The sequence below is a fragment of the Electrophorus electricus genome, chromosome 22 (genome assembly GCF_041902795.1).
Source record: "Electrophorus electricus isolate QZ-2024a chromosome 22, ASM4190279v1, whole genome shotgun sequence".
Lineage (NCBI taxonomy): Eukaryota > Metazoa > Chordata > Actinopteri > Gymnotiformes > Gymnotidae > Electrophorus > Electrophorus electricus.
The window spans coordinates 263,166-275,000 of record NC_137518.1 but is presented as its reverse complement, the minus strand read 5'-3'; the positions used below and the strand labels follow the sequence as shown (position 1 = coordinate 275,000).

Below are 11,835 nucleotides of genomic sequence, written 5' to 3'. Positions count from 1 at the left end.
AGTTGTTAGGTCATTTAGACTGAAAGGCTCTGAAGTTACAATTATGTTTCCCAGCACTGCGGACATGTGTATACACATGAGCTGAGTTAATACGAACCATGTGGCACTGCACTTGGCTTAAAGCTCCTATCATAAATCACAGCAAAGACACTTTTAACACTGGAACAACAGAATTTAATATCACCACACCTACTAAAATATAAGCCACAGTTACTAAGGTTGCCTTTAGTAAACTAACAGTTTTAGCATAATGTATTCACAAATTTCTAGTTGGGCCTTAATACGAGTTGCACACGGGTGGAATCTTGGATGTACCATTTAGCGGTTATAATACTGCACCAGTAATTTGTTTTAAATGCAAGGTATACAACAGCGAAGCATGTCTGTATGCGTATCCTGTAGTGGAAAGGCTTATATAATCATGGGTTCGCAGTGGACGTCTGAGAGGGTGAGGAGGAGAAGCAACCGTGAGAGCCACATGATGAGAAGGATCAATTATGTCCAGATGGCTTTGCTCTATATGGAGTTCCTTTTGGCTTTGTCAAATTCTGACATTACTGTTGGCACATAATTATCCAACTGCAGCACAGAGACCAGAGTGCAGGAACCCCCCCCAAAAAAACCATACTGAAACAATGAATTTTACACTAGAGCCAACTGCCCACAAGCTTGTGAAATTTGGGCTATTGTCTGAATTCTTCAGCAATATGCATGTAGAACAGTGAGTTTATGTTGTCAGCTGTGAAAACGGACTGTAAAGGTTGGAAATGCCCCATTTCAGATGACCATCCAGCCGTGTGCCATCTTAATTATTCAGGCGGTGAAGTCATCACGGATGGCAGAGAGTAGGTGACACCTCCATGACAGCAGTAACATATAGCTGACAGACACATCATAGTTTTGCAACGCACACACCAAGACCAGAGAAAAATGAAGTTTGGACCACCAATCCCACTTACAGCTGTTGGTGTCGTTGGCCACAGCAATGATTCCCATCGGCTGCTGGGGAATGTCTGCGCGCAGGACCTTCATGTCGGCACCACTGTACTTGCCTGCACGCAACACTGCCCTGCGCACCCAGTCTGTCCAGAAGATGTGGTCACCGTACACCGCGAGGCCGAAAGGGTGCACAGGCTCATTCTTTAGAAGCACCTATGGGGGGCAAAGCACGCTGTATTGTAATGCAGAAGGTAACAGTAAAGCAGTCAGTACAGTGCATAACTGGTTCAGTACAGTATGCAACTGGTTTCTGACACCAGCATCATCTATTAAACGAACACTGTTAAAAAGCAAGAACACCCTGCTAAGTTTAATAATAACAAACTCCCTGGTAACCTTAGCAACAACAAATGTCCTGTTAAGCTTAGCAATAACAACCCCCTGGGAGGCCTTGGGAGACAGATCCAACTAAATACCTCAGCAAGGTAGTTAACCAGTGACTGTCCATCACCGTCTGATCAGTTATGGTCTCTACTAAGCCACAGTCAGATTAGTAATGGTCTTCACTGAGCCACAGTCTGATTAGTAATGGTCTTTCCTTGGCTACTGTCTGATTAATTATGATTTCCACAGATGTACTTTCTGATTAGTTATGATATCCACTGCAAGTATATTAAGCAAATAATGGTATAACAAGTTAACAAGATGACATAATTTTCTTCTAAGCGCTAAGACTGGGCTCAGTTTTTTAGGGTTATTTTAATCCAGTATATTTGTGGAGCAATACAATTCCCTACAAGTATGGTACTGCAGTGCTTTACTATGTGCAGGAACAGAAAAATGCATTCACAAGCAGTATATTGCACTGTGTTCACTAGTAGTGCATTGTGTGCAGTGTTGTGTTGTTGTGATGCATTTTGTGCAGATCTTGTGCTTTGTGAGTGTTTGTATATTGGACTCACGTAGCGGTGGCTGCCATCGTATTCACAGCGCTCAATCTTGTCCAGCGTGGCGTCTGTGAAGTAGAGCTTCTCAGAACGGTGGTCGATTGCCAGACCGTTGGGTGTGCGGATGTCTGTGCCGATGATCACCAGCACGTTGGCACCGGACAGCTGAGCTCGCATGATGCTCGGGGACTGCTCGTTCCAGTTGGTCCAGAACATCAAGCTGGTATACAGGGAGAAGAGGAACAGAGTATAGAGGCTCTGTGCTGAACAGCCACTAGCACACTGATGCGGAAATATTCTTCAGATGGCCTCTGAGAATAGCATCTAAAAGCTAAAACACAGTATTCTGCAGGGTTTGCAGTTTGGAAAAAAGCAAATACATTATTTTAATGCACTACAAATATGTTAACTGTTTATTTTAAAAAAAATGTTTTGCAATGTAAAACGTGTATATCATATAACATTATGCATACCGAGCCAGATGGTGACGAATCAGTCACAAGTGGTTCCAATAGTGGTGTAGCCTTGGCACATACAAACCCCATACTCTGTCACTGTTAATGGTGCCTCCCCACTGGATACCCTTAAAGTCCCATTTCAGTCTTCGAGACAACTGTTACATATAGGCCCTTAAAAAACAACTCACTTTTGACACTCATCTAGGACAAATGCTCGTGGGTGGTCATCTCCAGACATGGTGACCACGGTGTCCCGGTCGAAGGCCCCCCAGCGACTCTGGTCCACTGTGTGTCGGGAGATGGTGGAGGTCGTGTAGCTCGTCCAGTAGAGTGTGTCCCAGCCCCTGTGATATGCCAGGCCTTCCACAGAGCCAACATCTGGAGAAAGGGGAAATACATTGATACGCAACAGACATTTTAAAGATCAATTAAGAATATAAATTGGGAAGTTCACACACATGCACATGTACACACACAAAGATCTGGACAACAGTAAGCATAAGTGTAGTAAGTACAACGAAGGTAAAGGGCTGAGAAGACAAAGATAATAGAAGTAAAGCAGTCAGCATGCCCCTGTGAAAACCCTGCCATGCCCTTAACCCTAACCCTCCCCATAACGCTTACCCTGCCCTTAACCCTACCCTCAACGCTAACCCTACTCATAACCGTAACCCTACCATTAACCCTAACCCTACTCATAACCCTAACCCTACCCTTAACGCTAACCCTACCTTTAACCCTAACCCTACTCATAACCCTAACCCTACCCATAACCCTAACCCTACCCATAACACCAACCCTGCCCCTACCTGTTAGACCTGCCAAGTATAGGGACAAGTGCACACAAACACTTTCAGCTGGTTCATAACTGGGCATGTAAATTAATACACTGTAAAACTACATACATTTGAGAATGTTCACTTACACACACACACACACACACAGAACATGTATACTGTTTCTTTTATACTTATGTCCACACACTAAACATATATTGTTAGGTTTATTTTTATATACACACACTGAACATGTATACTGTTTACCTTTATTTTTGGTTATACAGTGCTTGTTGGACATACACACTACACAATTTAAACACATCAAGTCTAGAAGACATTTAGGACCAGATTTATAAAACTTCACAGTAACTGACATGCAAAATGTTCAATATGGTATATAATTTATATTCATAAAGTTACAGTAGATATAATTAGTGCACCGGTGTAAACAAGAACTGTGTTGTTGCGCTGAGTTGATGTCTTCAGTACGTCTTCTAAATCATTGCAGAACAGCAACATTCAAAATTGTATCTATCCATTTTGTTGAGGACTTGCATGTGTGATCATTGTTAGAGAATAGCTTATCTATTCCACATCAGGAACTTCCCGTCAGGTAAGCTCAGGTGGTGTCTTAGGAGTCGCTAAATTCATATCCATATTTATGAATGAAGATACATTACCATGGTGCTATGGCTGTTACTGTCACAATAAATTAATTTGGTCTTAAGACTTTAAACTAATTCTGGTGCAAGAGCAAGTTAGCACAACATAATGCGCTAGGGCTCACTTTTTACATTTGTATTCATATTTTTGTCATTTTGCAGAAGTCCTTACAAAAGCAACTTACAAAAAAGCTGAATTGTCAGCTCATGAACAGATCCTAAGCTCAAAGAGGTTTGAGTCCAAAAATGCCAAAAGCCCTTAACCCTAAATACTGCAAGAAAGAAGAGCCAGTCTTACTGAGGCTTTAAAACATCTAAATGCTTCTACATGTTGAAGGCATCAGTAGGGTTTTTACACATGAACATTTAAACATTTACTGTGGTTCAACCTTATTATTTAATCAGCATTGATGAAGCACAGATTAGTTCTCAGTAGCCATCCATAAAAGATGGAACTGCTCTTAGAAAGGATGTTGGGTATCAGACATTAGTATCAGCCATAATCTGATTTAACTGGTTAGTTTGACCATACAAGCCATCCAGGTAATTCATTAAGACAAATAAGGAAAGTTTAGTGTATGTGCAATTAACCTTAAAGTATGGGACCTGTTAGGAACCCATCACATGACTTTTCAAGGTCCCTAAAATTAATTCTCATTGTCTGCCATTTAGATAATACAGAGTTCCACTCCATACAATACAGATCTCCACTCCATTAGCTCCTGTGGTAAGGGGACTACAAGCAAATCCACCATTTCAGCTGAAAATTATGGCAAAGCAGTTTTGTGAGGTTCAAAGTACATGGTATCAGGCTTTTATATGGAGCAAATGCACACATGAAAGAAAAGAAAAAAAAAAAAAACAGTATGCAAAGCTTTGAAGAAGCTTTTATAGTATACACACACTCCCACCAGACACCCATCTGAACGAACAGCCAAACACATTTCCCTATTTATAGAGCTTTGTCACTGGAAAGAGTTCAAAGGACATCTAGCTTGTCTCACAGACTCTTTACCGCAACTCTGGGTGAAGACGACTCACCGCACCAGACATTGAAAACTACAGCATTCTGTTGTCCCTTCTCTTTTTTTGGCAGCTCTTTCAGGATAAGAGTACATTACCAGACATCATCAGTCCTTCATGGATGCTTTTCCAGAGCCTGGAACTAGGAGAGGAATTTAAGTAATTTTTGAAAAAACATTTGCTGCAATTGCCAAGCTTCGACAGCCTTGGGAGACAAAAACATAAGGTGTGCTGCTTCACTGAGCCTGATATTTCTACTTTGCTTCATTTATTAACCTGAATATCATGTAAACACAATATTGATTACAAGAATCAAGAAGCGTAATCCACTGACCGAAGAATCTGCACCAGTGTGACAACAAATTCAAGGACTAAAGATATTACAAGCACTGTTTTGTCATCATCTTTGAACAGACCATCCAGGAATGTTCTTTGGACTCCAGACTGTTTAAGTATGCAGTAATCATTCCAGAAAGGTGTGCTGTATATCGATCAGGGAGGACTGCCATGTTGCAGTGATTTCCTCATTCAGTATTTCACAATGCCACAGGGAGTGGAACAGGAAATCTACTTTGAACACTGTACAATATTTTCCCACAGATTTTGGAATGATGTTGTTTTCAATAACGCTACTATGCCTCCACTACTGACAATTATGGTTAAATAGAGTTGTTTGGATTGATGCAGGTGTTGATTGGCACTTGTGTGAGAAAATGAGTCTGACTGGAAAAAAAAGAAATGAGTGTTGCTCTTTGGACTAAACCAGACTGGTAAAGTTTAGGATGCGTTACTGTCAGGTAAGCCATGAGTAACCTTCTCACAGATAACAGCAGCAATGCACTGGGATCAGGTGCCATGGACAACATTAGCGATGTGTCAGGACCAAGCGATATTGAGCGGATACTGGTCCCCATACTGGACACCTTCATCCTGGTCGCAGGGGTGGTTGGACACATCCTGGTCATCACTGTTATTTGTCGGATGCTGAAGAGAGGGCAGGCGAGTGGACCCACCACTGGGGGAGTCCAGGACACCAGTGCCAACGGCACAGACATTCTTCTACTGTCTTTAAGTGTATCAGATCTCCTTCTCCTTTCCTGTATTCCTTATCACACTGTTACCATAGCTACCCACCACTGGCCTTTTGGTAGTTTTATGTGCAAGGCTGTGAGCTTCCTGGGAGCGATGTGCACCTCTGCGAGTGCCTTCACCCTCGCAGCCTTGGCCTTCAGCCGCTTCCTTACTGTGGTTCATCCTTCAAAGGCTTACCGCTGGCGTCAGGGCCGCCGCATTAAACTGGCCACGGCTGCTCTGTGGCTGCCAGCCATTGTGTTAGCGCTGCCGCAGTTTTCCTGGCGGACTCTGGTGTCTGCCAGTGGCACCCACACAACTCGACAGGACATGACGTGTTTCCACTTCCTCTCCGACACGAGCCAAATAGCCTATGGGATGTGCCATTTCATGTTTGCCTTTGCTCTTCCACTTGGGGTTATAGTGGTAGCATATGGAAAGATCTACAACTTCCTGCGGAAGACCAGACGAGGCCGCACAGGCCAGGCAGACCGCCTGGAGAGCTATCAAACACAGGTGACCCAAACATCTGTTCTGCTCGTGCTGGGGTTTGCTTTGTGCTGGCTGCCCTCCTATGGACTGATGTTGGCCCAATTTGCAGACCATTCTACAGTCACACGGCCATCCCCTCCCTACGGAGCCTTGGCTACCTTCGCCCGGGTCACGTCCATTTCATCTACTGTGGTGAACCCCATCCTGTATGTGTTCATGTCACAAAAGTTTAGGAAGGAACTCAAAAAGCTCTTTGGCAGAGACTGAGTAGACAGACCAGAAGAACAAGAAGTCAAGTATATCATAGCAGACTTTAGAAAGACCAGCTTGCAGCAATTACTGCTGCTTCTGCATTCACTGAAAGAAAGTTTCAATGCCATTACTTTCATTATTAACATCATATATTACATGATAAGATGCTGGTCTCATGGAAGGCAACATTGCTGATTATTATGTTAGAATAGCAACACATGACCACTGTACGTTTTTACATCTTTAAAAGTTATGAATTATGGTATTTATGCTTTATGGTATTTGGTTGTATAGTTTTTACTGCAATATATTAAAGTTAGACAAAGGTAAATAAAGTCCTTCTCTCTTTAGGCATCTCTGCAACACAAGAATGCAGAACAATTTGTGTTTGAAACAGAATTTTGTAAAATATTTCTATTGCTTGCTAAAAAAAGATGCAAAATTCATTAAAAGACTTTGGCACCGATAGTTTTCCGTTCTACAGAATTGCACTGCACTCCACGGTGTCACAAGCAACGTTTAGAGGGCAGAAAGGGGGAGAAACAAATATCGCATATCTTTGCTGTGTCTCAAAATTCTTGTTTGTGTTTATTTTGAGAGAATTGTCAGTTTGTTTTCACACCATATAAAAGAACTGACTGACTTTGTTCCACCTTCCTTCTCTGTTTTTGTGGCTGTGCCTTTGAGTTAGTGTCCCTCCAGCAGTGGATCTGTGATAATAGATGAGGGAAATGATTGTGGGATCTAGAAAGATTCCACATTGTGTATATTTACAAAGAATTTTATATACACCAAAAGGCAAAGCTGGTGTTTACTAAGCCTGAGCTGACATTTGTAATTATATGATCACAAATCCTTATTGTGTAATTGAGGACTTTTGAGGGTAGAAACAACTGGAACCTGGAGCTCAGCAGCTGCTTCGAAATACATGAGCAAAGAAAGGGGACCAATCACAACAGAGAAAAGGGGACCAACCACCAACAGATAAAAGGCTGAAAAAAAATACATAATTATGCAGCTCTACCAAAAGGAAAAGATCCCATGGAGACAAAGATAATGTGAGAGTGATACAAAAAAACAGAACCTCAGAAAAAGGCAGTGAGCTCCTCAGTCACTTACTGTCCACCACTGTTCTCCGTTCCGAACCGTCATCATTGATCTGCTGGATGTTCCCGAAGTGGATGTCACTGTAGAAGATGCGCTTGGTCCCTCCTCCCCCACGATGGTCAAAGGTCAGTGCAATCACGTTCTTCATGTGCTCGGGATCTTCAAACGGCTTAACAGGCGCATTCAGGTTGCTCTCGTCTGACAGGTGCACACTCTTCAGGATTGTGCGCTCCGAGTAGAGCAGGTACCCATCATAGTCACGGCAACCCCGGCCGTCAGCAGCCAGCATACCATGGGCACATGCGCACGTGCGCCGCCCGTTGCCACGGTAAAGGCACAGCTGCTGGCAGCCACCATTATTGCCCTTGCATACGTTCGATCCTGCAGGTTATCACAAAATGTGTTGTTTTAAAGAAACGTGGTATTTTACTTCATTATGCCATCACAGAAAGATTGCACCTAGTTAAGCTTGCGCTAGGAAGGACAGCCTGGCAGGACAGAAGAGTGGCACCCACCCTGCTGCCGGGCGCGGTTGAAGACCTTGATGTCTTTGAGCTGCACTCCAAGGCCTGTTCGTAGTGTAACAGAGTCTGTGGCATTGTGCTTACTCCCTCTCTTTATAGAGCCATTAGAATGGGTGCTAGGAAAATAAACAAACCAACTCAACATGTTAAACAATGAATAATTACTAAAATGACCACTGAGAGCTTTTTAACAGTTATGATCATGAAAAATTATTAGATCAATGTAATCTGCCCATTTAAAACTTCAATGCAACACGACTTTATATGTAAATCAACAGGCTGAGCATACAGATGTGCATGACTGTGATAAAAGGAAGTGCTGTAGCCATCTTTGATTATGCAGTGATTACGCATTGACTGTGATTCTTCCAGTGTCCTCAGGGGCTGTATGATGCATCACTCACCGATCGCTCCAGTAGATATAGCTCTCAAACACAGAGACGGAGAACATGTCCATGTTGTTACTGGCCAGGACCAGCTCCCGGTTCTCCCCAGTCTCCAAGTTAATGCGCTCGATTTTGTCAGTACGTGCATCGCACCAGTACAGTAGACCATCCTACAGGACACACAGACTGGGATCACTTTTTCCCTAGGGAACTGGACAGGTGTCACGTGAGAAAGCGTTTGTCTATGGCTGAGATGGGGTGAACGCAAACAAAGGTGTGTGTACATGCACATGTTATATGTAATCCTGACAGACATGTGTCACACAGCCTGCTTAGTGCACTAAATATTCACCTGTGTGGATTAAGAGTCTATGGATTAAGTGTTTGTGGATTAAGAGTCTGTGGATTAAGTGTTTGTGGATTAAGAGTCTATGGATTAAGTGTTTGTGGATTAAGAGTCTGTGGATTAAGTGTTTGTGGATTAAGAGTCTATGGATTAAGTGTTTGTGGATTAAGAGTCTGTGGATTAAGTGTTTGTGGATTAAGAGTCTATGGATTAAGTGTTTGTGGATTAAGAGTCTATGGATTAAGTGTTTGTGGATTAAGAGTCTGTGGATTAAGAGTCTGTGGATTAAGAGTCTGTGGATGTGTGTTCTTATACCTCATAGTCAATGGAAATGCCATTGGGCCAACTAATGCTGACATTGACCAAGACTTCCCTCTCACTACCATCTAGACGAGACCTCTCAATACGCGGGTACTGACCCCACTCTGTCCAAAACAGATACCTGGAAACACACCACCAATAGCAAAGTGTGTCAAAGCCATGGAATGTATGGGTTTGTGTGCGCGCGTGTGTGTATGCGCGCGTGTGCTGGGTGAATAGTGAAGGCTAACAAGAGAGACCATTCACCCTCTCTCTGGGTGGATAGCGATGGCTCGGGGTTTGTCCAGCCCGTAGGAAATGACCACGTAACGAAACGAGCCGTTCAGCCTGGCGACTTCGATCACATCAAAGCCCTGGTCTGTCCAGTATATGTTCCCTGTGGGGACAGGAAATGTAAAATGAGCTCAGATTCTTCTAAAACAGACAAATTAAACAAGGAAGTCATTACAGTTGTGTGTGCCACAGAAGCCCAATTCCATAACCTAGTGCGAAAGTGCAGTGAAGCGTTACGCAATCAGTACTTATGCAAAGACCGACACAACCTAATCTTATCATAGAAGATATGGCATCGAAACATTATCTCAGTGGCATGACATACTTGAGAGGTCATGTCAGAGGTCATATCAGCATTTCAATAAATTTCAATAGTTTTCTTTTTCCCTTGGGGGCGGGGGGGCGGGTGGGGTGTTTGTGCGTTTTGTTAAACCTGCAATCCAGTCCACTGCAATGCCCTCGACTCTGCCTATTCCATTGGTGACGACATCCTCTCTCCAGGTCTGGTCTCTCTTCGCCCTGCTGATAGTACTGAGTCCCATGTCCACCCAGTAGATAGTGTCATTTTCTAGGAGACAACAACCATAAATATGAGGGAGGACACTGAGACTGGAGTTTATGTCCTGTCCTGCATGGACCCTTTTCCCTCTTCAACAGTGTACGGTGTACCATAATACGACACAGCCACCCAGTACAGGCTATTACACTTACCAGCATGGGAACACACTCACCAGCATGGAAATCGATACCAACTGCCAGAGAGGAGCCTGAGACTGGCACCAACGCATCAGACTTGTCCGCAGGGTCCAGTGGGATGCCCCGAATGCCCTCGTGTACAGAGTAGAGCAGGAAGGAGCCCACCCCTTCCAACAACACACACACACACACACACACACACACACACACACACAGACACACAGACACACAGACACACAGACACACACACAAGCGCTGGATAAGCACATCTGCCAAACGCTGTATATGGAAAACAATCATGATTATAGTACTGAAACTAATACAACTTGTGACTCTTCACCAAGCCCCTGCGTGTCATAAGAATGCCAACAATGGTACTACGAAAACAAAGGATGACAGCTATTCACATACAATTAGCATTACACAAAGATAACAATGTGGTATCAGTCCCTGTTTAGATCTAATTCTCATTTTGGCGCAGAGCATCTCATTCTCCTGCTATACTTCCCAGCGGGCATAGAAGGTCTTGAGGCGCACTGCATGAAGAGTGCTTCTCTCTCAACCAGCTCTGTACATTGTCCTCTACACAAATGCCAAAGCGCAACAAAAAAAATTCCTCTGGATTCCTCTTTTGAAAGCAATTAACAGCTGCTGCTGGAAACCATGTGTGCTTACAATACTGTGCTTGGTTTTCCTTTGTTTTGTTTTAATAAACGTGGTGTAGAGGACATAATTAAACATGGATGTCTGGAGGCTGCTAATTTAGATAAGAGTCCCTCTGGTTTGGCACCAGAGCAGACACTGTGCTAAACTTTGATCTGCAGATCAAAGATCTGAACAGAACATCATGTAATCCCCAACAGACCTCCATTATGTGTGTGTGTGTGTGTGTGTGTGTGTGTGTGTCTCCTCAGACACATATACAAATAAATAATGTCTTTTTATATAGCACTTATTTTAGACAAGAGTCACAATGTTAAACTTTAAAGTCAGATTAGAGGATAGTAAAATCCCAATTAGGACAAAATGCAACATAAAACCACAATATCTCAGTAAAACAGCAACACACACATACAAGCCGTGTGCAATGGATTTACTCAAAGGCCTGTTTAAAATACACACCTTTCAATTCTCCATCTCCATGAGTCTTTAGACATGTCTGTGGGACACGTTAAAAGACCTAGCTCACCTGATCTGATCCGAGGGACACGTTAAAGACCTAGGTCACCTGATCTGAGAGAGCAAGCCAGGGGCCTGACCAGGCATTACTCTTTATGTAATAGTATGAATCTTAAACTATACTCTGTACAAAACAGGAAGCCAGTGGAGAGATTTCAGTAAGGGGGTTGTGTGGGATTGTCTCTTTGACATAGTAGTAGCTGCATAACCTGCAGACGATTTAGAGCCGATCTAAGAGAAGAGAACCTTACGGTCGTCACTGAGAGATTAAATAAAATCACATATGAACATCTTGAGCTCTTTATTTGAGACTACAGGTCTCAATTTGCTAATATTCTGCAAGTGGAAAAAACAAGACTTGGTCAATTGCTTAATGTGGG

General features: G+C 43.1%; 2 protein-coding genes across 5 annotated transcripts in view; one reads left to right on the top strand and one right to left on the bottom strand.

The window, feature by feature from the left end:
- The window catches only part of LOC113581997 (low-density lipoprotein receptor-related protein 1-like), a 98,616-nt gene that overhangs the window by 23,908 nt on the left and 62,873 nt on the right, over positions 1-11,835 (bottom strand). For all 4 annotated transcript variants that reach the window (XM_081705531.1, XM_081705529.1, XM_035520618.2 and 1 more), the window contains 10 exons: positions 10,312-10,443; positions 10,014-10,148; positions 9,554-9,683; positions 9,302-9,428; positions 8,659-8,810; positions 8,246-8,370; positions 7,743-8,111; positions 2,533-2,722; positions 1,902-2,106; positions 960-1,152 (listed from right to left, as the gene is read on the bottom strand). In XM_081705531.1, the coding sequence (XP_081561657.1) occupies positions 960-1,152; positions 1,902-2,106; positions 2,533-2,722; positions 7,743-8,111; positions 8,246-8,370; positions 8,659-8,810; positions 9,302-9,428; positions 9,554-9,683; positions 10,014-10,148; positions 10,312-10,443 (1,758 nt within the window). The remainder of the gene's footprint in view (positions 1-959; positions 1,153-1,901; positions 2,107-2,532; positions 2,723-7,742; positions 8,112-8,245; positions 8,371-8,658; positions 8,811-9,301; positions 9,429-9,553; positions 9,684-10,013; positions 10,149-10,311; positions 10,444-11,835) is intronic.
- Positions 3,197-7,193, top strand: LOC113581999 (galanin receptor type 2). The gene has a single exon (XM_027017520.3). The coding sequence runs from the start codon at positions 5,613-5,615 to the stop codon at positions 6,636-6,638; it is 1,026 nt and encodes a 341-aa protein (XP_026873321.2). The 5' UTR covers positions 3,197-5,612; the 3' UTR covers positions 6,639-7,193.

What these genes read in the sequence shown, in the direction of transcription:
- LOC113581999 (XM_027017520.3), top strand. Translation starts at nt 5,613, where the DNA reads ATGAGTAACCTTCTCACAGATAACAGCAGCAATGCACTGGGATCAGGT.